The 24,053-nt window shown below is 42.7% G+C and overlaps 7 protein-coding genes across 7 annotated transcripts; 6 read left to right on the top strand and 1 right to left on the bottom strand.

The window, feature by feature from the left end:
* Window positions 1-5,267: 5,267 nt before the first annotated feature.
* On the top strand, window positions 5,268-6,710 carry K444DRAFT_709177 (uncharacterized protein). The gene is made up of 3 exons (XM_024888194.1): window positions 5,268-6,112; window positions 6,173-6,534; window positions 6,599-6,710. The coding sequence occupies exons 1-2, from the start codon at window positions 5,414-5,416 to the stop codon at window positions 6,419-6,421; spliced, it is 948 nt and encodes a 315-aa protein (XP_024729083.1). The 5' UTR covers window positions 5,268-5,413; the 3' UTR covers window positions 6,422-6,534; window positions 6,599-6,710.
* Window positions 6,394-7,197, top strand: K444DRAFT_621324 (uncharacterized protein). The gene is made up of 2 exons (XM_024881883.1): window positions 6,394-6,534; window positions 6,599-7,197. The coding sequence occupies exons 1-2, from the start codon at window positions 6,443-6,445 to the stop codon at window positions 6,852-6,854; spliced, it is 348 nt and encodes a 115-aa protein (XP_024729082.1). The 5' UTR covers window positions 6,394-6,442; the 3' UTR covers window positions 6,855-7,197.
* Window positions 7,198-7,483: 286 nt separating this feature from the next.
* Window positions 7,484-8,593, top strand: K444DRAFT_546169 (multicopper oxidase; the record flags this gene model as incomplete). The annotated part of the gene is made up of 3 exons (XM_024876199.1): window positions 7,484-7,789; window positions 7,884-7,972; window positions 8,023-8,593. The coding sequence occupies 3 exons, from the start codon at window positions 7,484-7,486 to the stop codon at window positions 8,591-8,593; spliced, it is 966 nt and encodes a 321-aa protein (XP_024729081.1).
* A 3,055-nt stretch (window positions 8,594-11,648) lies between these two features.
* K444DRAFT_255576 (uncharacterized protein) lies at window positions 11,649-13,158 on the bottom strand. The gene has a single exon (XM_024871356.1). It carries the CDS (start codon window positions 13,069-13,071, stop codon window positions 11,737-11,739), a length of 1,335 nt encoding a protein of 444 aa, XP_024729080.1. The 5' UTR covers window positions 13,072-13,158; the 3' UTR covers window positions 11,649-11,736.
* A 1,929-nt stretch (window positions 13,159-15,087) lies between these two features.
* On the top strand, window positions 15,088-17,426 carry K444DRAFT_255557 (uncharacterized protein). Its single transcript, XM_024871355.1, has 4 exons — window positions 15,088-15,391; window positions 15,449-16,162; window positions 16,277-17,277; window positions 17,333-17,426. Exons 1-3 carry the CDS (start codon window positions 15,358-15,360, stop codon window positions 17,251-17,253), a joined length of 1,725 nt encoding a protein of 574 aa, XP_024729079.1. The 5' UTR covers window positions 15,088-15,357; the 3' UTR covers window positions 17,254-17,277; window positions 17,333-17,426.
* On the top strand, window positions 17,193-19,910 carry K444DRAFT_621321 (uncharacterized protein). Its single transcript, XM_024881882.1, has 9 exons — window positions 17,193-17,211; window positions 17,263-17,277; window positions 17,333-17,486; window positions 17,548-17,576; window positions 17,627-18,044; window positions 18,103-18,366; window positions 18,538-18,935; window positions 18,985-19,195; window positions 19,245-19,910. Exons 2-9 carry the CDS (start codon window positions 17,263-17,265, stop codon window positions 19,712-19,714), a joined length of 1,959 nt encoding a protein of 652 aa, XP_024729078.1. The 5' UTR covers window positions 17,193-17,211; the 3' UTR covers window positions 19,715-19,910.
* A 1,792-nt stretch (window positions 19,911-21,702) lies between these two features.
* Window positions 21,703-21,903, top strand: K444DRAFT_545702 (uncharacterized protein; the record flags this gene model as incomplete). Its single annotated transcript, XM_024876158.1, has 1 exon — window positions 21,703-21,903. A coding segment is annotated over one exon (201 nt), but the record flags the coding sequence as incomplete, so codon positions are not given.
* Between the last annotated feature and the right edge of the window lie 2,150 nt (window positions 21,904-24,053).

The following is a 24,053-nucleotide window of genomic DNA, read 5'->3' as shown; positions in this document are numbered from 1 at the left end:
TTATATACTTTAGGCCTCTCAATTATCTAGAGATAATCTTTAAGTATTTCTCTTATCCGAAGCAAGCTATTTCAAGCTAAATATGGCAGATATAGTAATATATTATTTTAATAAATAATATAGGCTAAAAGCTGCCAAGTATTATTATAATAAGAGTAATTATTAGTAAATAATAAAGCTGTATTCTTTTGAATCGAATTATAAGTATAGAGCTAATTACCTAATTCTGTATCTAGTACTAAGTGAGATAAAGACTTTCTTAAATTAGTATTTTTAAGAAAGTAATCTAAATAACTCAACTATTTGTATTAAGCTTTTAATAGTAAAATATATTAGAAGATCCGGTATTATAATTTCTTATTTAAAGAAGAAAATATAGAGGCCTGGATAATATAGCTGAATCCGAATAAGCAGGGCCTCTTATCTCGACTACTTAGCTATAAAGATCTAGTAAATATACTAGATAGTTTCCTTTCCTTTTCTGGGCTATAGAATAACCTTTACCTTAGTAGTATCTATAAAGATTTTATTATATATTATAATAAAGAAATAATCTATTATTTAGGGTATATTTATACTATATAGAATATAGTAATATTAGAAGAACCAGATATCCGAAAGACTTTAGATATTTAGATTATTAAAAATCTGTATTTGCAAGCCCCTTCTACTAGTATTATAGACTACTATTATATTAATTAGTATATAGATTATCTATCTAACCAAAGCGGTCTCTTTCCCGAAGTGAAAAATAGGGCAAAGAGAAACTTAATTAAGTAAGTATACTTATATCTTAAAGTTTTTATTCTAATAATTAAGGCTTTCTATAAGAACTATATCTATTTTTATATAGAAGCAAATATTTTCTAGACCCTTTTCCTTAATAAAAGACCAAAGTTAACCTATAAGGCCATATATACTTACTAAATAGTATCTGAAATAACCGTAAAGAAATTTCGAGAAAAGAAGTTCAGGGATATTACCCTTAAGCAGCTAGATATAGCTGCTCGGTTTATTTTATATAGGTATTTCTTACTATATTCCGGTAGTTCCCAAACCTTAGCAAGTATATTTCGCTTATAGAGCAAGGCTTCAAAAAGCGAAAATAGAACTCTAATTATCCTATTAGGGTTATATCTGGGTTAGAGAACCCTGCTTATAAAGCTTAGTTTTTAAGGTATACTCGCTTACTCGGTTTCGGAATAAAGAAGATAGAGGATAGGTTAAGAGAGGTTAAAGACCTAATAGTAGAAATTCCCGAGCCTTTAGAAAATAATAATAATAAGATTATTAAATAGAGAAGTAGTATACTATATATAAATATATATAAATAGTTTTGAATATAACTCTTCCTACTAAACCTCTATTAGATCTATACCGGATCTGGTCTTAACCTGTCCGTTATATTTGTCTAGCGGAACCTATTTAATATATTCTTTAGCTGGGTACCTGGTAGCCAAGACTTTGCTTTATTAGCTGTATTAACTACTCTCTCTAAGCTAGTAGTGCCTCTAAAATATATATTACCAGAACTTATATTGCCTTATAGACCCGATATGGCAGTAACTTCTAAATAAACGGCATTTGTTAGATAGTAAGCTAGAGACCTTACTAATAGTTTTTTTATATAAGTTAGTAGTATCTCCTTAATTATTAAAATTATCTGAATATATACTAGTAATATTGCCCTAACTAAGGGCAAGCTCGGAATTATTATAGAGAATAGAAAGGTATTAGAGCTAGTTCAGCCTCCCGGCCATAGATAAGGGTAACTCGGAAGGCGAAGGTAATAAGCTATAGAACTAGAAGAAATATAGCTTGGCAAGTATATCGGATAACTATTAGTTATTTCCGGTACCAGAATTAAGGAATAAGGATAACGAATACTGATTATCTCCTATAGCTACCTTATAAGATATAGATATTTGAAGCCCGGCCTTAATAGTTAATTCAGGCCGCTAGTCCTTCTATAAGATCGAGTTCCGAGATAGAGGCTTGTGAGATAAGTAGTAGTTATTTCCTGAACCTGAACTAACGGATAGAGAAGATAAACCCTAATTATTCCCGGCTATAGAGTTATAAGATATAAACATTTCAAGTATAGCCTTAACTAATACTTTAGGGCAATAGTCCGAACTATTAGATAGATGCCGATTATTTCCTATACTTGAGGCCCAGTCGGTATTTTTAGGGGATATAGTAGAATGCCGCTTATTTCCTATACCTAAGCTATATAACTATAATATATCCGGACCAAATAATACTATTAAGGCCCCGAGGCAAGAGGTATTAATTTAATATATCCGACTATTTATATTTACAGAATGTAATGGGATAATAATAAAAGAAAAGTCAATAACTAATATAGAGAAATATTTAAGAGAGTAAGAAGAGTAGGTAATAATGGTTTTGAAATAGAGTAATATCCTTAAGACTATTAGGTTTAATGAAATTGTGAAATATATAATATTAGTAGATAATAAGGTAAGGCTAAGAAAGTACTTCTTAATTTAATATTACTATATGGAATATTTCCGTAAGAAGTATATAAACAATCTATAGTCTATATAAAAGAATAGCAGGAATATAGAGCAGAAAAAAAAAGGAACTTACTATATTCCCACTCTTATCCTTTTATAAAATATGAAATTTCTAATTATAACCTATAATTATCTAGCCCAAAAATAGAGGCAACTCTTCCTTTCTTCCAAGATCTCTTCTGCTATTATTTCTACCAAGTGTTTATAACCTATACAGCCGCTCTAATTCTGTAGTATACCAAATTCCCAGCTATATAATTGCCTTATTATAATTCCCTCCCTATTCTTTAATCTCTAGATAGCAAACTAGCGGCACTATACTTATATAAGCGTCCGTTATCTGGCTAAGAGCTATACCTGGGTTTACTCTATAGACAGGCTCGATAGCCGCTGCAATAATCGGGTAGTTAGAGGAGAAGGCAAGTATAAGGTCCGCTTTCTTTGCAAAGAACTGGAATACATACTGGAAAAGGAAGGCAGGGTTAATGGATTATATCTGGATACTATGAATATATAGTATAGAGGAATCTTGGCCAAGCTCTATAGATTCGAGAATGTTATTTACGACTTTTATTCATACACTCTCGTTAAGGTAATTATTATAGTAGCGGCAAGCTTTATTATATATCTTGTCTGTTACTTGCCAGAGGGTATTAGTATATGAGGTTGGGTGTATAACCGTTAGATCTTCGAAGAGTTGGCTATATGCTCCGAATGATTCGAATCCTTCGGCCTGGTCGGGATCTGCGGCTTGGAGTCGAGTCTGCACCGGATTAGTAATGAATAGGAAGAATTGAAAGAAAATACATATCTCGAGACTGCGAGGAATTACTTCACTCGATAACCTCATTATGAGCATGCTTCTTAGCCACCTCACCGCAGGCGGCTGTTCCAGTCTGACATCAGGCTGGCAGACTCGCAACGACGGTGTTGCCAATTTAATTGACTCAGTACTTTGCGCGTCGGGCTGGGGGAGCGCTGGCGAGTTGATGGCGGCGTTGGGTACAAGATGGGCCGGTTTTGAAAGGATGTGGCAGATGCGGTTGTCCCTCTCGTCCTCGTCGTTTCCCCACTCGTAGTCGAGGCCGTGTCACTGTTCATGCTTCTCTTTCGCTTTACCACCCGTGTTCTGCTGCGTAACCCCAGTTCCCCTTTCCCATAGCGGAGAAGTTCACGCATGAACATGGGATACAGGAAGGGCTCCCCCACGCTTAGCCTCGTCTAGGGAGAGGATGCTCGAGGTCTTCTCAGTGTGGAAGCAGAAGCCGCATTCGTAGTTGCATTTGCGGGAGAAGTGGTGGTTGACCGACACCGGAGTTTCGGATGTGCTTATTTGCTGAAGTTGATAGAGGTAGTATAAGAGGTAGGCAGCACAACCGACAATGCAGGAAGCACCCATGAGACTAGTGACGATTGGATTGCTGAAGAGAAGTGAAGACAGCATGGTGAAGGTTGTTTTCTGTAGTAATTTCAAAGGGAATGTTTTCAATCATCAAGAATCACCTCGTCAATCTCCTGCCAATGAGTGACTGGTCTCTGTTGAGTGTTGGCTTGTACCGTGCGCATGGCTACTCAAGTGTGCTCAGTCATTCTAATGCACCTGGTCGTAGGAGGTGTTGAAGTCGTGAGCTTATGAAGTCGTGAGCTTATGAAGTCGTGAGCTTATGAAGTCGTGAGCTTATGAAGTCGTGAGCTTATGAAGTCGTGAGCTTATGAAGTCGTGAGCTTATGAAGTCGTGAGCTTGTTAAGGTGTGGAGCTAGTATAGCAAGACTGTAATCCAGGCGCAAGCTATGGAAAAGCTTGCTCCGCTTCCCAGAGACCCGTGCGGCTCGGCACGCTTCTGGGTTCCGAGCTCCTTCGTCTGTGTAACCCCACAATGTATGGGGAAAGGTAACAAACTGCCACGTAGACTGCTGATGCATCCGCCTCAAAGACCAAGCATCTCTCACGAACACGTGCAGACGAATCGGATTCTTGCCATGGCTCCACATTAGGACGAACATCATGCACGATACTGTAGACACAGTAGGGCTCACGCCAATGTCTCATCTCCACGACTACTGCTGCTGGAGGCCTCCTGCTGCTGCACCAAATCGAACGAAGACGAGACGATCGACTCTCTCGATAGGTTGCGGCCGAATGACTAATACGAAAGAGATCTTGAAGTGTATGTCTGTCTGCAATGCTCATTCAATAAGGCCTTCTCTAATCGGACGATTCGTTACATGAGATTACTTTTTAGTCTATCAAAACATTAATTTTCAGATCTACAATCTTTGAACAAACTATGCCAGCTCCGCCGAGCCCACATCAACGAGAGGATTACGGACCCTGACTGTGTGTAAACTCCGGTCCACTTCAGGTACAGTAAGAGCACTTCAACAACCATGCCCTCGCAAATCTCCATCATCTTCGTCCTCGGTAGGTTCTCTATCCTCCCCCACTAAGTATACCGAGCCTCAAGATTCTAAGTCGTCTCCAACAGGTCCCCCTGGAGCCGGCAAAAGTACTCTAAGCGCCCTTCTCGTAGAGAATTTTCCCGTGCAACACATCTCGGCCGCCGATCTCCTACGGCGCATTATCAAGAATGACACTACCCATCCCCAAGCAGGAGTCCTCGCATCACTGTCCTAAAGAGATCGCAAAACAACGCTATCTCACGCGCAACTTGAAAGGGCGGGAGGCGGATGACGAGGCAATGTTCGAGAAACGATATGAGGAGTATATGCAAGAGAATGAGGATATGAGGCGGATATCAGCCAGCCTGACGTGCCCTGTCGCCGTTTAAAACCCAATACACCCTACTTTCCAGCTCCTATTGTCCTCAACCTTTCTACCCCCTCGGAATTCATTCTGCGCTCACCAATCGAAATGGACGAGATTCGCGCCCCAGCCCAGGCGATTCTGAGACAGCCACGCAAGATCTACATTGACCAAGAGCAACAGCCACAAATCTTACCATTCCGGCACCATGGCCAACCTCGTCGTCGGGAATGGGAACAGCGCGAGTATCCTGATCCGATGTGGGGAGCTAGGCTTCTAGCAATCTTCAAACTAGAAATGCCGAAGCCGAACTACTCTCATCCCTTGCCTCTCTTTAATACTCAGCCCACTCAGTACTCCCTATCAATGGAAAATATCGCGCTTAACACTCTGGGCCCAACTCTACAGAATGTTCGTGTTCGTCGCCGCAATACACCGGCGTATCAGATGATCCAAGGTACAGGGGCCATGAATCAAAGAGCAGAGGCTGCCGGGAGAGATTCAGGGGTTACCGCCAAAAACCGGAGACTGAATATATTGGACCCCCGAAAAGCAAGTCATGAGAGACGCAAGAGAGAACTATTAGAAATCTTGGAGCCGGTTCTTGGCTCGGATGATTCGGATTCATCTTCCATCTTCCTCTGCTGGGGTAAAGATAATCGCTGTCATATCGTTCCCGTTAAAATTCCAAATTCAGCCGACGACGTGACTGTATGGCAAGAAATTCGTCGAGTGTGGTATGCACACAGAGGGGGCTGGAGAAAGCGCCTAAATCTGTTCGGTGTTAGGGAAGTGGGTATTGTTGAGGTTCGTCGCATGCAAAGTGGGTGGAAATTGGCTGTAAGTGTTACTGACAGGTATCTCAAGATTTCAATCGCAGGACGAGAGTTGAAATGCAAGCAGCAAACAAAGCATAAGAGGTTTGTTGGCACTTATACCACCGAGGACTTGGCCGCCGAAAAAGGACGACTCGAACAGATCATTGCCAGTTACGATCCCCAGGAGTTCCCTTGCCCGTATAATCCGTCTACAGGCCAAGTGAACTGTTTTAGCAGTTGCATATCCTATAAACTAGATGGAATAATATGCCCGGAGCGGACGTTATATCAGGCATAAAGGGAACTCTCACGCCTCAATATGCGACCATTCCTAACTCTAGCCTTCTCCGACCCAGGTATTGCTGCGGTAAATGGCTTGCTCGACGTAGAAGGTGTCATCAACAGCCACTTGTAAGTGGTTGAGCCGAATTATGGCTGTGACGAGTGGATTGGAAGCTGACCATGATTATGATAGGGATATTTTGTCGAAGCTTGAGAGATGGCACTGCCCAAAACTGGGGGAGCTCCAGTTCCGAGCACTAATCATCGATGAAGACCGGATGCCTGGTTCGCAGCACGTGGTCTTGCCCTTGACGATAACGGTGATTTTTCTGATAGTGGTTGGTGCCAAGCTTGCCTACGGTGACTGGGGGACGGCTTGGAATGTTGGCTGCTTTCTCGTCGCATTGGCAACGCTCTTTTGGATGTGGCTTAACCATACTGTCGACTGATGGACTCAGGAAGGGAGTCCTTTCTTGGCGAGGCACAGGGGCAGATTACGAGACATTCTCTAGAATTTTCTATCATAATGAGAATTGTCCGTGCTTGGCATGGTGAACGGGGATTGTTGGGATCCCTGCTGTGATGACCGAAGAATTAGAATTTGCTTGGTATTGTAGCATCGGAATATTCGTGTTGGGCTAGATTCCGACAGGTGAATGATGTAGTTTTCGTGCTTGAAAAAATGGAGTGGGCCCCCGGCGTTGGCATTTGTCACTTCTCTTGTGATCACGGTGTATGTCAGGCTGAAGAGAGATAATCAAAGGATATTGTGGCATGGAAAACTGTGTCGGGAGTCTATGTAATGCTTCCTATGTCTTAACTAAAAAATAATTCTCTCCAAAATGGTCCATCTCTTCCCAACTTGTAGGAGATGAAAGATAATCTGTATATGATGTGATGCTTGGGTCATCGGGGTTAAGGATACAGGAACTTGGGAAGGCCGTACTACCGCCGGCTTGTCCTCCGAAGCTCGCCAAAGGATCAGGTGAAGCTTCGGTATTAGGCTGAGAGAGATCAGAACAAGCAATCTCTGTTAGAAAAGACGAGTAATCATCAGAGTACTCAAACAACTCTTTCAATGATCGAGTGGTATGCTCTCCAGATCCAATCTGACTTTCAGTCAACATCTCACGTACATGAGCATCATGCTGAACAGATTCGCGTTTCACCTGCTCAACGCTACACCTTCCTTCTTGAGGCGAAGCGAACCGATGGAGGAAATTATGCCTTCCTTACATCTCTTGACATTAACAAAGACTTCACTCAGCCTGGGTCTCGTTGGCCATTGAATGTCACTGGCTACATCGAATATGACCAAACGAAAATTTTGCCTGTCCCACTCGTTGTGGACGATTGGGATCCGTTGGATGATTTCATCTTAGTGGTAAGCACCAATTTTTTATTTTATTTTAATATATATATATATATGTATATATGTATAGAATATTCATTCTGAACCTTGAACTAAACTCCAACAGCCGTATGACAATCAGAAACTGCTTCCTGTCCCGGATCAGCAAATCACCTTAGACTTCCATTTTGGTTCTGATGACCTCGGCATCCCTCGGTAAGGGTCTCCCATGTGTATTGTATAGTCACTTAAGCTAACCTCAATAGGGCATACATGAATGACACTTACATTTCTCAAAAGGTTCCTACTCTTTACAGTGTCTTGGCAGTTGGAAAAGACGCGGACAATCCTGTTGTATATGGTCAAGTCAATCCACTTGTCGTTCAATACGGCCAGACAGTGGAGATTGTATTGAACAACCTAGATGATGCAATTCACCCATTCCATCTTCATGGTCACCAGTTTCAAGTATGTGATAGACCAGGCTCTGGAGCTGGATCATTTGGTGGAGACAATAGAGCCTTCCCGTCGGTACCGATGAGACGCGACACCGTTAGCGTTAACGGCAATAGCTATGTTATCTTGAGATTCACAGCCGACAACCCTGGAGTTTGGCTCTTCCACTGCCACATCGAATGGCACGTCAGCATGGGTCTAGTTGCGACGGTCATCGAAGCTCCTGCTATGCTCCAGAGGGCCATCACTATCCCTCAGCAACACTTGGACATCTGTATTGCCCAATGTGTGCCGACAGCGGGAAATGCAGCAGGAAATACTGTAAACCATACTGATTTGGCCGGCGCGAACACAGCTTCTCCGAACCCGGACAATGGGTAAGTAGGAATATTACCAGGCAAAAGGTTCATGCTGACCAGCATCCAGTGCTCTTGTCAACATATCCGCCTGCTCAAACTCCGCCTCTATCGCCACGCCCTCTGCGGTCTCCTCTCCAGAATGCTCCCATCCGGCCGTCAGCCACACTTACCGAGCTGGCACCACTTCAATCGCTACCGAAAGCTCCCGCGGAGGCTTCTCTGTCTACCAAGTGACCGAATCCGAATCGGAGTCCACTCTGGCTCATGTGGCTCCTCCCACTGTGTCTAGTAGCATCCACACCTCAACGGTACATATCAAGTCAATCCACACCAGGACCCACCAACACGGCGACCTCGATAGAGTCTCCACAACAGTGACCACCAAGTACTCCACAGTCTGCCCTGACTCGGAGCCCACCAGCATCCCGGCTAATGCGGCACACCTATCAGAATAGTTGCTCCTTAACCTACAGGAAATCCCTTCCAGCCCGCAAAGAACGACGATGGTGTCTGAACTGGCATCATGTCAAACCCGTCCCAGCCAACTACTTCCAACGCTGAGTTTAGGCTTCGACAGAAGCTGGTTGGGAGGACTCGTGGGCAGTTTCTCTTATGTGACTGGTGGCGTAGGACGGTCCCTGCCTGGTACGAGTGGACTGTTTCATTTGCAAGATATGGGGTTTAATTTCGATTCTTTCATACGGTAGCATGAGTTCACGTACCAGTACGAGTTCATATGTTAGCACACTTTAGCCGCCGCACTAACTGTCATCTCATCACCTCTGTTATCAGAATTACTATTACCTTTCAGCTTCTATAAGATATTCATCGATAAACAGGATAAAAGAAGGTAGGTGCTCCGAGGACCGGCCCCAAAACAACAATGTGATGCCAATCCTTTCCCTTTCAAGAGAGATTTCCTATTTGATAAGTAGTCAGAGTGGCTCATTTCTCCCCTCCTCTACTTTATCCTCTGGTCTATAAGTCTCTACCTCAGACCCCGCTTCCTTCGTCTTTTTATCCCTTTGCTGTTCTGTGGTGCTGGAAGTTGGATTTGAGGCAGAGCTCACGGTTTGAGAGCTTTGAGAGATTGATGAGGAGCAGGCAGAGACAGAGTCTTTGGGTTTCTGCTTCGGTTCCGCGGCTTTCCGAACGGCGGATAGTTCGTCGGGTGATACGCCCAGGGCGGTGGAGACGAAGAGGTTGAGGAAGGACACTGTTTTCCGATTCTGTGGTAGAGCTTAGTTTTCAGCTGGGAAGAGAAGGAAGATATGATCGAGTTTGCATGCGGATCTTGGGAGATAGTGTGAGATTTACCCCTGATATTCAACACACCAGATATGAAAAATCTTGAAGAAATCGAATCCGAGAAACCCCAAATTACTGATAACAAAGAACAACGACGAAAATAGAAACACAAGTGTAGTTGTTCTCGTTCCTTCAGCCCTCAAAATTCTAAGACAATGGCGGGGTAAGATTGCCCCGCGTCAGGTGATGCAGTAGATCAAAGTAAATAAAGACCTGTACTTAACCTTCCTTTCCCTCACTTCAATAGACTTGAGCAAATCCATATACCATAAAACGTTATAGCAGGCAAAAAGCATTATTTGATTAGAGACCCTTATTAATCAGTAACTGCAGCTGTGTTATGACTATTGCGGCTTAGCCGTTTTAGGAAAGAGTGGTTCACTGAGAAATCACGTCGCCCTGTCTTTTGGAGAGAGTGTTACCTAAGTTGAGCGCCGAAGTCTCAAGAATCCAGAAAACTTACTTTAAGGACGGTGATTATCTTTACGGGTAAGTTAGACCATACTCGGATTCAAGTGTGTTTTCAGCAGTTTCCACGACACAACCAATCAGCTCGCTTACCGAGTTTGGAGGGAGGCATGCAAGCAAGAAAAAGCTGCGAACGAGCTTCTATCGTATATGACCGGTCCGATTGCTCTTTCCGATGACGAAACTAAAATTCGAAAATCCCAAAAGAAAAACGCAAACTCAAACTCAAAATCAAGCCATTCAACACGACCCATAAAAAGAAAGCTGCTCAAGTCAACAAGACGCCATAATTGCTACTAATATTGTCTCGACACATCCGCGGTGCAGTAGGCGGCACTCGTAACCATCCCATTGGCCAATCAAAGACCTAGAATTTAGGCTTGGCGAGGCGGCCGCCCTCAAACAAATTATCCAGGGCACTCTAACAACCCTCAAAAAGAGGTAATTATTATATATAACTCACTCCAAAATCAATAATAAATCATACATCAACTTATCAGCAACTGATTAAATTATTTCTAACTGAACGGCTGGCCTGAAATTTCTACTGAACTGAGTGGCTGATGCAGGAGAGTGCAGCTTATATGATTGGCTTAACTCGACTGACTTGATGGCCACCCCTGCTGCTTCCGGTGCTTAGCATCAATGACAGCTTCTGCGCCGGCGTCCCAACCTCAACAGAGGCAAAGTATGCGCCCCGAGACTTATTGTTGGATAGTACCTCCAATATATTAGAGCGCTGAGAGATGCCTCGGGGTAATGGCTGATCATTCCCAGGTAAGGCTCTGGAGACAGGGTATGAAATGACTTTCGCGGCTAAGCCACAGCCGACCAAGTAAACAAGGCTGTAAGAGAGAAGCCAAACAATCGACTTTGTGGCCATCTTGAAACGATTCTATCGCTGCGCACAAAATTGAGGTTTCACAAAGTAGCATCGACTCAGGAAGGAAGTCTTCCGGAATGGGGTCGCGGGGTATAAAGCAAATTTGTGACGGAAAGAAGCCACAGAAATCCTTCACGACCTCGAGGCTCAGCCCAATCTTTAATCCTACGGACCACTGTTGTTTTTCCCTGAAGGATTCGCTCAATACAGTCAAGGGTAGTCCGAAGAGATTGTTGGCAAGGCTACGGCTGAGAATTCGACAAATGATATTCCCTCGAGAACGCCAACATAAGCGCCACAACTTGGCACCCACCCACTGCAAACTGTTCATGGCCCATACAGTTTTGGGGAAACGCGTGTCGATCTTCAGGAGTTGATCCAGTGGTCGACTATGCCGTACGCCCCCAATCCGTGTTAGGAAAGATAATCACGTTGCAACTTGTTGATATAATAATAGTGCCCTAGATTTCGTTGCTCCTATCTTGACTTGATATCAATTGGTTACTTCAATCTTGATCCGGCTCGATGACTTGTACGTGAGTCTCGTGTCCTTCAAGTGGGTTTTGCACAATTCTTGCGTTCGAAAATGCCAATTCAGCTCCCGAACACCATGACCCCTCGCCCTTTACGTACTGCTCAAGCCTTCTGGACATTTCGCCTGGATCTTGGCATCGTTCCTCCACGTAAAGCGTCTCTTCTTTCGAGTCCCAATTGAACATTTCAAAATTCTCTAGTCTGAGAGAATCTCGAAGCGCTGTAATGAAATCTTTGAACGAATCTTCCGTGTGGACACACAGAGCCGTGCTAGAGAGACGTAGTTCTCTAAGTGTAGCATTGTGTCTGATCAGGAATGAGAGCAAGACGTCTGGTGGAGCACCGATCTTTTCCAGTTTGAATGTTCTCAGGCAAGGCAAGTAGATTCCAAAGATATGGTCGATGTAACCGGGTGTGGTGAATCTTGCCAGAGGGAATGATAGCTCCAAGGCACGGAGGTAATAAAGAGAACCGAGAAATTTCGACATCGCTCGACCAATGGATGGGCCGTCGTAATATCTGCCGTCACTGTGCCCGTCGATGGCAATCTGTAAATGCTGAAGTCGGTTGCATAGTTTGATCATCTCAGTCATCATGGATGTTTTCGCGCCTTCCATGGACGTGAGATTGCGCCGAATGAGTGCCTCGATCGGAAAAGGGTCGAAAACCAGCTTTGTGAGGGGTGGCAGGTAGGCTCGAGCCGCTAGCACAAGGTTTGGAAATCTAGCTGTTGATTCTTTATATCTAGGACGATGAGAGTTGAGATGAGAAGGGTCCTCGGCGGTTTCTATGATGTGCCGCCATGCGGGCCTGAGGGAGTCGCTTTGCGTGATAAAGCCAAAGGGAAACTTCCTGGAAGTGACGACGATGGAATTCACATGCGTGAAGCTCGGAAAAGCGGTAGCGAGAAGACCCTCAAGACAAAAGAGTCCAGAGCGATTGACTTCGAGGAAGCGCCAGACACACTGCAGCTCGGCAAGAGTATCTTCGTCTATTTCTACCCTGGGCTGATAGTCGAAATGATGGCAGTCGACCTCCGCTACAAAGATTTCGATTTCCTGGATACAAGCCGCAAGCCATGGACAACCCCCGATACCCGTAAGTCTGCGCATATCGTCGCGATATATTCGGAGAGTGAGACGGCCGTTGAAGAGACCTCGCCGGCCCATAACGGCAAAAGCTTTGGACATTAGCCTCAGGCTGGCGACGTCGCATGGAGGCAACAGTGAGATGATATTGCCTATCAACTCCACAGGCAAGCCTGAGAATTGAGCTTCAACTGATTCTTGCGAGAGAAACGCGCCCATGTTGATAAGTCAAGTTGATATTGATAAGGGAAGACATATTATGGCAACTCAGAATGCGAGACGTGAAGTGTCAGTGTGGCATGTGAAGTGTCAGTGTGGCATGTGAAGTGTCAATGTGGCATGTGAAGTGAGAACTGGCAGAATAACCCCCTTGCTTCCTGAGTATATTGCTTGCTATGGCTTTTTTTGTCTCGGTCTATATATAGATAATTGTATTGATTGGATGCTAGAATTCCTTTTGCAAGGCTCAGATCACTCGAACAGAAATATTCGAAAGGCAAACGGAAATCTGGGCATCAGAACGATAGCATAGCAGCCAGGATATTGTGTTTACAGTCCACTTTTTAAGCGAAGAGCGAAAACAGAAACAATTTACAATAATAAGTGGATTTGGTATCAAGACCTGCTCTTAATTATCATCGTACAAACTCATGCTTGCACGCTTGTCTAAGTAGAAAGGCTGACCATTCCGGCGTCGGCTCTATCCGTCCTAGCTCCCGCCTCATCTGGGGAATCACTGCGCATAACTTACCTACTTATGTCATTCGCATTCGCATTCGCATCCTAATAAACTAATTGTCAATTTTTGGGATCCAGAACTTACAAAGTCTCGCATACTAATCACTCTTCTCTTCTCTCAAGAGGTTTGGCATTGATACCTCATAAACTGATTCTCCTCTAAACTTCACAGCCTTCCCTCGTTTCAAACTTTCTCCACCAACCAGGACCTCAAACAGCTTCCTTCCTTCCTTCCCCAACCAAATTCAATCAAAAATGCTCCCACCCTGGATGTGCAACTATCCCTACCAATCCACATCTTCAACACCGCACCTCACACCACCATCCATCTGGAAAGCCAACAAGCACGCACTACCATCCGTCGTCGCTCCCCAGGCTCTGTATACAGGGCATTTGGACCCAAATTGCCCTACAGCGCTTATTTATAGGGACTGAGCCCGCTATAAGGCCCTAAAATCTTCGGCGTCGTGCCCTGAAAGCACCCTATGAGACATTCGCAAGGTTGTTGGCGATCTTCAGGGGTATTAGTGCTGCTGGCAGAGTAACCATAGCGCTCTGACCCTGAATAGACGGCCTTTATAGGCCTCATTAGCGAGTGAGCCCTTGTAATTACAGGAGATAAGCCCGGAAAAGGTGTGGCACCCCTTGTTAAAGCTTATAGCGTATTTTTAGGGCAGGCCGCTAAAAGTAGAGGGCCTTACAGAGGGGCCAACGGCCTGAAAAGAGTGCTATAGGGGACTTTCCCCACAAATGCCCTGTATTCCCGTCACTTTATGCCGCGACCTCCGTATGTTTACCTGTCCCTAATTCCCACACTTCTCCCTCGCCTAAGAGTATATCCTCGATTACTCAATCCACGCGCATGAAGGCAGCTCCCTGGGTATGTTGCAACGCCCGGATCGCGTGAATACAGCCCCCTGAGCAAAGTTACAGCTCCCTGGGCAGTTATAGCTCTTAGGACACGTGAATATAGCTTTATATAATAGAAATATAAGCTTTAGAACGCTCATAATCAGCTAGAGTGCTTGTTTGTGATATCAAAAGCCGTTCACCAGCCAGACCAGTTGCAATATATCGCGGTAGGGAGTGGCTGAGTTGATGGAGGAGTAAGATGGAGGGGCAGAGAGACTCTGAGAGGGAGGAACCGAAGAGGATCGCGAGGCCCGAAATCTAAATCTGTCCTATCGTTGGTTTAGACTTTTGAAACTACTTCGTATATAGAATTATCTTTCGACAATCACTATAGAGCAGTACAATGCTATTTGAGTACCACTTCTTATCGTAAAGAGGAATTGAGTAATTAATTAATAGATTAACATCATGTATACGGTGAAGTTGAATTGATGAAGTTCGCTAAAGTTGCAGCTCCGGCTGACATGGATCTAGAATTGTCTCTGCAAGAATCCATGACCGACTTTTACAGCTTTAGGAAGTGGCAGGTGTAGCCGAGGAGCCGAAAAGGGACACCCCAGGGCAGGGATGGGGGCCGCGAAGCCTCAACAAACCATTTCAGCCCAATTCCTCAGCTGAAAATGCGGTGTCTCCCAACATCCAAAAATAGGTTCTAGTGCACAAAGTTATCTGCTGATAAGGCTCAACGTCCTTCGCAATCAGTCATGCAGGGCAACACAAGCTAGTCTCCTCGATTTTCGTCAAAAATTCAGTGAGGGACAGTACCGCCGTGTAGTTTCTAGGACGCCATCCAGCTGCCGAAGACGGAATAACTCAAATATCTCACACTTTTGGATCCGAAGCCAACTGGCAGCTATGTCTTCGCCTTCAAGAGAATCGAGTCCTGTTAGTAGGTCATTTCTGCGGCCCAACTCGGAAATTCGAGTGGGAAATTAATTTCCAGCAGGTACTTCCGAACCAGAGCAGAATAGCAAGGAATGTCGCGAGAAATCTATCACTTATTGGAGAGGGGAAGTTGAACGACAACAAGCGTCTCAAACTTTGACGGAGGGTAACAAATTGCTGGAGGCCAAGCTGTGGCTTGGGCGAGCATACTTCAGAAATGAGCAGTTCGACGATGCAGAATCCATTCTTCAAGATGTTCGAGGACAGATGTTGAAGCTTTGGGGCTGGGCAGACCGCTACTCTCTCATCTGTGTAACTCTCCTGGGAAAGATATTTCTGTCGAATGATAGGCTGAACGAGGCATGTCGCCTCTATGAGGAAGCACTGACTGGAGTCCGTCATTCTCTAGGCTCGGAACATCCTTGGACGTCTCAACTACAAAACAACATTGCTTGCTTCTTCATCCACAAAAAGGATTTACCCGCCGCTGAAACCTTGCTTCGCAAGTCTTTGAGGGCGAAGTCAACCGTTTTCGGCCCCAATCATGGGAATACATTAAAAACTAAGTGTAATTTGGCACTGGTATCGTATCTCCAAAACAAAGAAACGAACGAGTTGGAATTAGTACTCCCCTCAGCTCTCAACTCCATAAAAGAACAATGGGGCAAGGAGAACAGAGATACTAGGGCGATTGTTAGACAACTCATCAGTCTATATCTTGAGACCGGCAATAGGGAAGGGGGCAATCAGTTGTGTGATGAATTCAACATAGAGGGTAAGTAAATCATTTCTATTGCTATCTATTGAGAGGATGCTCTACATTCATCATATGATATGAGTCCTAGAAGGTATCAAATGTTGGCAAATACTGTAGTCTGACGGGATCTAGCATCCACTGCTACCAAGGTTCTTGTTACACACTACGATAATTACATCCCTACGGCACGCACTATTTGTACCTTGCGCGAAGAGGATCCGTTCCTTGAGCTAAGCAAACTCTTATCAACACTGGGTCCACAGTATTCAGAGAAAGCAGCTACCGCTCTCAATTGGACTCGTGAAAAGATCATGAAATGGACTGAGATGAGCGTTTCAGAGTTCGCCGACCTAGTTGGACTCCCCGAAGTACTAGGAATCACTCTGGGATGCTTAACAGATGCCAAAGAGCTGTTAAGAGAGGCTGCTATACTTGGCCATGAAGAAACAGTTATCGCCCTTCTCGAGAAAATGAGCAAGGTCAAAGGCGAGCATGACGTGAAGCAGGATATAATCGAGGCCCTTCATTATGGCTGCTTCTACGGGAACGAGTGGGTGGTCGGGAATTGTTTGGCTTATGTTCCTGTTGATGCTGCGGATATTGATGGGCAAACCGGCTTACACAAAGCAGCCTGCCAAAGAAATTACTCGGTTGCAGCTGCACTTCTTGAGTTCGGTGCTGATCTCGACAAACGAGACAAGTGGGGGAACACACCACTCGATACTGCCATTCATAGGCATTACCCAGAGACGATCAGATTATTCATGACTCACCGAGGTGCTTTAGTCGCAAGCTCAAGGCCAACTGTCGAGGTGCCTCTTACAGGAATTTCCTCTCTCAAGGACCTGAAAGTTGACAAACATATTGGAATGAATGCCACTATTGTGGATTTCTATATTGAGACCAACATAGATGGAGACACAGTGGAAGAGCATCGACTGGAGCAGAAACCAGTTGAAGCGCTTATTTGGGATGAAGAAATTGGCTCTGATGCATCAAACGACATGACATCCGGAGAAGCTTCCCCAGACCCAGATTTCAAATGGATACATCTCCCAGCGAACAATGTGAGAAACCGTCCTGCATATATATATATCGGAACCAACTGACTTGATTAGATGCTGTGGGTGGAGGTGAGCATGACAACTGGGGACCGCAAACATAAAATTGACTGACACATCCTGCAAGGCACTCATGGCGAAGATGTATTCCGGTCCTAAAGAAGATTTTTCGGCACAGAATTTGCTGAAAAGAGAACTGTGGGACGATAAGTTGCATGAATCAAAGCTCTCAGCAGTGCACGGTCGCTTCATGAAGCCATCATGCCGCGCGATCACAAAAGGTTTGCATGAACACCCACCAGATGAATGTTTTTTTTAGTATACTGACGTCATAATATATAGATAGTGAGAAAACTAAGCTCATACTTTTTGTAGGTGTTATCTTCTACTAAGAGTGACTCACTAATAATACCTCCCTTAGATGCCTTATCTGCACTGGGAACTGGAGGATGCTAGAAAAGAAATGTCCAGTGTTATTAAAGAGCTTCAAAAATCCAATGAAGAAACATTGGATAACCTTATTATTCCATTTGGAAGAGAATATTTCAGCGAATTACTTAAGCCCATGGGAAAAGGAGAAGGGGATAAAGAAAAGCAACCAGGAACGCAAGCCACAAAAGATACCGAACCAGATGTTTCGCTCCTCGAAGAGTTCCTATTCCGACAGCCACCATTACATATTCGACGAACCCTAGATCAGTTCTACTACTATATGACCCAGGACACGGATATTCGAGATGCCGATCAGGTTATATCGCGTTACTGCCGACGGAAATATCCCAAAGACCCGGTTCCAATTGTGATGATTGATCAATTGTGGCTGTGGATAGTTGATAACAGTAAGTCCGGACACCGCTCGTTGGCCTTGCCGGAAAGTAACAGAAAGCCATTATGAAGAGACCGTTATTACAAGTTTCCCCCAGCGCTGGGGCAAGCATGCCGCCAGTACTGAGACAACAACTACAATCAACATGACGAATGTTTTAGACGACATCCTTCGTCACCTTGCTGAAAGTGTTAGAGAACCATTTAATTCAGCATTTGGATTATCAGAAACTATAATAGCTCGATGTTTAGGGTTGAGCTTTGATCCCGTGGAATGGTATTATGAGCAATATCTATATCTGGAGATCTTCGAATATTCGATCAACTACGTGGTAAGTGAATCGCAAATACTAAAAACGGGTTTCTAAATCTTCGTAGGCCGATGAAGAGACCAGATGTTTTAATCAGTTTGCGAACGGGGGGGAAAAACTAAGTGCGGAAGATGAGAAAAAGAAAAAGGAAAAGGAGAAGAAAGCAAGAAAGGAGAAGGCCAAGGAGAAAGCTAAGGGGAAAGCCGAAAAAAAAGCAGCGAAAATGAAGAAAAAACCAGAAGGAATGATATCGAGCAAGAGGCTTCCAAGGAGCAGCCAGAGACTTCGAAGCCCGACGGGACCATAAAGCCATCGACGCCAACGGCCCTTGGCGAGGAACTAGAACTTATCTTCGACATCTCACAAGAGACAGAATTGCTCAAAGAAATCAAGGATATTCGAGACGAATTGAATATTTTGAGGAGTCTCTATGGCCAGCAGATGGGTGTAATTGAGTCGTTTGTCAAAGCGATTGAGGCTGGCCAAAAGAATCTTGGGATTCCCGTGTCAAAGGCAAATCTCATGAATGCATTAGTTCGGCATATCGACCTAGTTAATGCCATGGACGAGGCCGCAAAACGCCCTTACAAAGCTGTAAGCATACTTCACATAACTGTTCGCAGTCCGACTGACTATTTTATAGTTAGAGGATCTTTTAGATCTCAAGCAAAAGCAAGCCAATGTATCGGAGGCACGGACAGCTCGAATCTCAGGCAACACAATCACAGTTTTCACAATTGTCACCATTATATTTCTCCCTGCATCTTTCATGACAGCCTTCTTAGCGCTACCTATAGCTGAATTTTCCAAATCAAACTCGAACTTTGAACTTGCCTATGCAATCAAATATATAAGTATGTAATCATTCCAAACTCGGCTTTTATGGTTTGCTAACAGTAAAAGTGATAATTACTGCTGCATTGGCAGTACCGTTTGTTATACTGGCTCTATATGTCAACCCTCTCCTCCGTTTCTTCAAAGCTTTTGTTGGTTCCTTTAGAAAGATTTCTGAAAGGTGGTCATCATCAACGGTTGTACGCCCCATACTCAAGAGAGTCCCCGCTCTGGCCATGGTATTCATCTGGACGCCTATACTATTTATTTATTGCATTATTCTCCTGGGGTATGCGGCCTGTTCATTCCTTTTTAATTGGAAAAGGCTCTTTCGTTGGTTTAAAGAACACAGACAGACGAAGAAAACGCCAAAGGCGGATGGGACGGAGGGAAGCAAAAGGCGTTTTGTTGTCGGCAAAATAATAGCCTCGATAGCTCAACATAGAGCAGAAAAGGCAAGAAACGCCGAGGAACATGCGGATGGAGCAGAGCTAGGAGGTGCCCCTGTTCAATCTGTCGAACCAGATATACCTTCGTAGCGCGATCGCGAAGGAATGACCATTGGTGCTTATCGCAGGCACAGAAGCCAAGGCAGGAGCGCTATGAGACTATACAACAGATACTGTTGCTACGGTTGTTGTTAGGTCGTACTGTTGCATAAGAAGTATATTGAATTCATTAATATCGAGCGTTTGGTTTTTTCGGCACGCAGGGATGGACATTACTCTACCAATTCAACTTTCCGTGTACGATCTCTTTTGCAATGTCCCAGTACCAATTTTCCCCGCCCCGAGTCTGCCAGTCACCGTATTCCTCAGGATTATCCATATTCACAGTCTTCCTAATAGCGTGTATTTCGGATAACTAGTTGTGATTATCGCCGTGTAGGGCAGGAGTATGTTCACCGGTGAAGTTAACGTTCGATTGCACATTGGGAGCGTAGTTCGAAGGACACAGGGCCAGTCTATAGGGAATTAGTCTATCATTACCTTAGTATCTGGCGGCTTTATTATATGCTTGGAGTTATACCTTGTGAGATCTTGTACGTTGTCTTGGAGCAACGGGTAGGAGATTCAACCAAGCTGGCTGTTGAAGTGTGCCTGGCAGCCTGAGGCTGCTTAGCACTTGTTTCAAACACGTCTCACTAGTAATAGTCGGACTTGACGTCGCGCTAAAGGGGCCCTTCCCTTTAGTCGGGGAAAGCGAGTTGTCCCGGGAAAGCGAGATGTCCCGCACCGGCCTTTTTTGCCTTCTAAAAAATAATATTAGGAACTAGCTATGGAAAATCTAATTAATACGTTTTATTCGCGATCTTATAGTTACCTATCGCATATTTAAGGGCTAAAGTCTTAAGTAAAAGAATAAAAAATTATAATTAAGCAAAAGTTACAGGTTTAATACTTGCGAAACGGTTACGAATAAATAATTCTTATGCTTTTTGTATTTCACGCTATTTAATACTAAAACCTTAATAACTCTCTACCTATACTATTTTTTAAGATTTAGAGAATTATATCTGGTTTATAAGGCTTATATTTTTAATTCTATTACTTAGAATTATTTAAAAAGATTAAGGTTTCAAGTTATTAAGGATTTTATTCGGTACGGGACATCTCGCTTTCCCGGGACAACTCGCTTTCCCCGACTAAAGGGAAGGGCCCCTTTAGCGCGACGTCAAGTCCGACTATTAGTCCTCTTCTATATTGTCCTACGTTCGGACCACCCTAAGCGGTTGGCTCTCGGGGCTCCTTGAAAAAAACTTTCACGTGACGAACACCAAAGTCTCCCCGTTCTAGGGAATCGCGTATCGGAATGCGATTGCGTCCAAATCCTTAGCGCTCAGCTAGGGATTAGAGAGAAGAAGCTCAAGTATCTTTCTCTATATTTGAGTGGTTCTGGAATGCGAGAGGCTTTTATTACGATTTTTTAAAGCTTAGGGGATATTTCTTAAGGCTCTCGCTAGCTCCAAGTGTACTAAAAAGAAACCTGGCCTTACGTTACTCTCCTCTCCTTCTTCTCTTTATTACTCTCTCTTTTACTTCCTTTTAATAATGGATAATTCCAAGACCTGCTTATTATATACTAGATACTTGCTACTTTTAGCCTTTCCTTACGGGCCTACAGGCGCTATCCGTAAGACCTGTATGGCCTGTACGGTCCGTATTCCTCTTCTTTATCCTTGATCCCTTTAACCAGTTTCTAGGAGCGGCGACGTGCCCGAACTGCTAATTAGTGCCCTGCCTTGCAAGAACTTAATCCAAATACCCTCCCTACCTCCCGGCAACGATAACGGTCGGTTACGGACGTCTCTGCAGACGAGCCAGCCCCGCGGCGCTAGCGACGGATCCGTTAACCGTCCGTTGCGGCCCCAGTTTATACCGTAGAGGACCCTCCTGCCGACCTACCTACTATACGGCCTCTTGCCTTCCTTTCCTGCTTCCGGCCAGCTCCCGTATATACGACTGGTCTGCTTACGGATTACTATATAGCTTGTAAAGCCCTCTATTTTGGCTATATAGATAATCGCTTTGAGGCCTGTTATAAGAAGGATAACGTAATATTTCCTCTAATCCGTAAGCCTCCTCTATACCTCTCTTATCTCTTTATAGGCAATAATCCGCTCTACCGGGCCTTCCGGGCAAATATCCGGGTATATAATTATATTTTTGCCTTTATATTAGTTAAGTATAAGAAGGATATACAAATCGACTTCTCCTATAAAATCTAGTACTTTCAGATCTATAGTAAGCTCTTCTATTTCTAAGGCCTGCTATAGCCCGCTTTATATACCAAACCCTCCTTTATATAGCTCTTCTTTTATAATCTGCTCTTTATAACTAATATACGGACTACTAACTTTTCTTACTTAGATTATATGGTTCTTTTATAGCTTACGGATATACTTACGGATTATAATCCGTTTATTATAGTCTATAAAACAGCCTATAAGTATCTTATAAGCTAGTAAACCGATTTCCGGATCTTATTTAATCTGCAAATATACTTAATTCTTAAATCAGGTACTAATTATTATTATAAGAACCTCCTAATAAGTAATAAGGTTATAGCCCTTATTCCGGACAAGTATACAAATATAAGCTACTATAATCTGGTATTTACGGTCCGTAAAACAGGCCGTAAGTATCTATAAATATATATAATTAATATTATATATATAATATATATATTACTTTACTATATCTTATTCTTCCTATATAGTAATCCGGGCTAGTACTACGGTTTATAGTTATAGAACCGTAATAGAACCCGTTAATAGATATGGCTCGAATAGCAGGTCTTTTACTAGTATTATTTCTATATCTATCTAGCCTTTTCCCTATTTTTTTATACTAGCCGCCTCTTTTAGTAATATATTATTAATATATATATTACCTATAAGATTACCTTACTTGACTGGCTCTACTTATACTAGTAGAATATCTGTACGGATATCTATATAGGACTTATAGATACTCTAATCTATAAGGATATCTATATAAGTAATATTAGCTATTACTTTATCCTTCCATTAAGCTTTATAGATAGTAATTACTTTATATAATAGCTCTTTTAAGACTTAATAGCTATTATATAATACTTTAGTAAACCAAGCTTCTTTATTACCTTTATAGCTAATTTATACTAGCCTAAGATTATAGATTACCTCTTAAATAGATAGTAAGTAATTAACCGTCCGGATCTTCTTTACTAGGTCTTTATTCTAAAAGTAAGAGAGCTTTTTATAGATCTTAAGAACTACCTTTTCGGATAGTATATGGGCCATATCTATATAATTAAATACTAGAAATATAGCCTTCTATATATATATTTACTCTTATTCCTTAAGAGGAATACCGTTTTCTTAACTCCTGATTTGGTTAATAAGATTATTTATACCGAGCTCCCAGACCTATTATAGGATTCTATAGGTAAACTTATAGCTATAGTTACTAGCCAAATATCTTATAGGCCGTATAGCCTTAATAATAATCCGAAAGCCCTATATATAGTTCGTAAGATACCTATAGCTCTGCTTATATATTAGAAGAGATTCCCTAAAGTATTTATAGCTATAATAATTATTTATAAGAATAGATATTTCGAATACCAGTACCGGAATAATAGTTATATATTTATAGTCTATAAATCAGGCTTTCCAGACCAGGAAGTTATCCGTAATAACTACTAGATTATTCCGTATAACCTGTATCTTTTCTAGAAGTTCTATTTATATATTAATATTGAGGTTTATATATTTATATAAGTAATTAAATATATTTATAAATATATTTATAAGAGAACAGACCGTATAACTATTACTATTTCGGGAATAGATAATAAGATTACCTAGTATTTCCAGGCTCGGTATATAGGCCCTATAGAAGCTTTCTGGTACCTATTCAAATACCTAATATACCAGGAGTTTCCTTCGTTTAATATTTCATAATTCACCTCCCTGAATAGTATATAGTCTACTTTACAGCCGACCTCTTACCCGAGCAGATTATAGACCGGGCCACAAATACCTACTTAATCTTAATAGCCTTTTTTAAGTATAATATAATATATAAAAACGGATACTAGTACCTATATTACAAGTTCCTATAGTACTTTATATAGGTTACTAAAACCCGGATATAGAAATACTATAAGCAAAAGTATAGTATTGGCTATATTTACTACTATAGCCCAGTTTTAAACAAGCGGTTCTACTTATAGCTTTTACTAACAGTTATATATAGTCTATAGTCTTTTAATAAGCTTTACTTAATTAAGAGTATCCGTTATCCTATATACTATACTACCTGTATTATCTGCGGCTTAGTAGAGAATAATCAGGAGTAGTTCTAGTATTTTAATAAGGCTATTTTATTAATA

This window comes from Hyaloscypha bicolor (assembly GCF_002865645.1).
Source record: "Hyaloscypha bicolor E unplaced genomic scaffold K444scaffold_182, whole genome shotgun sequence".
NCBI classification, from domain to species: domain Eukaryota; kingdom Fungi; phylum Ascomycota; class Leotiomycetes; order Helotiales; family Hyaloscyphaceae; genus Hyaloscypha; species Hyaloscypha bicolor.
The sequence above is the reverse complement of the archived record's forward strand: the minus strand, read 5'-3'. Positions and strand labels throughout refer to the sequence as shown.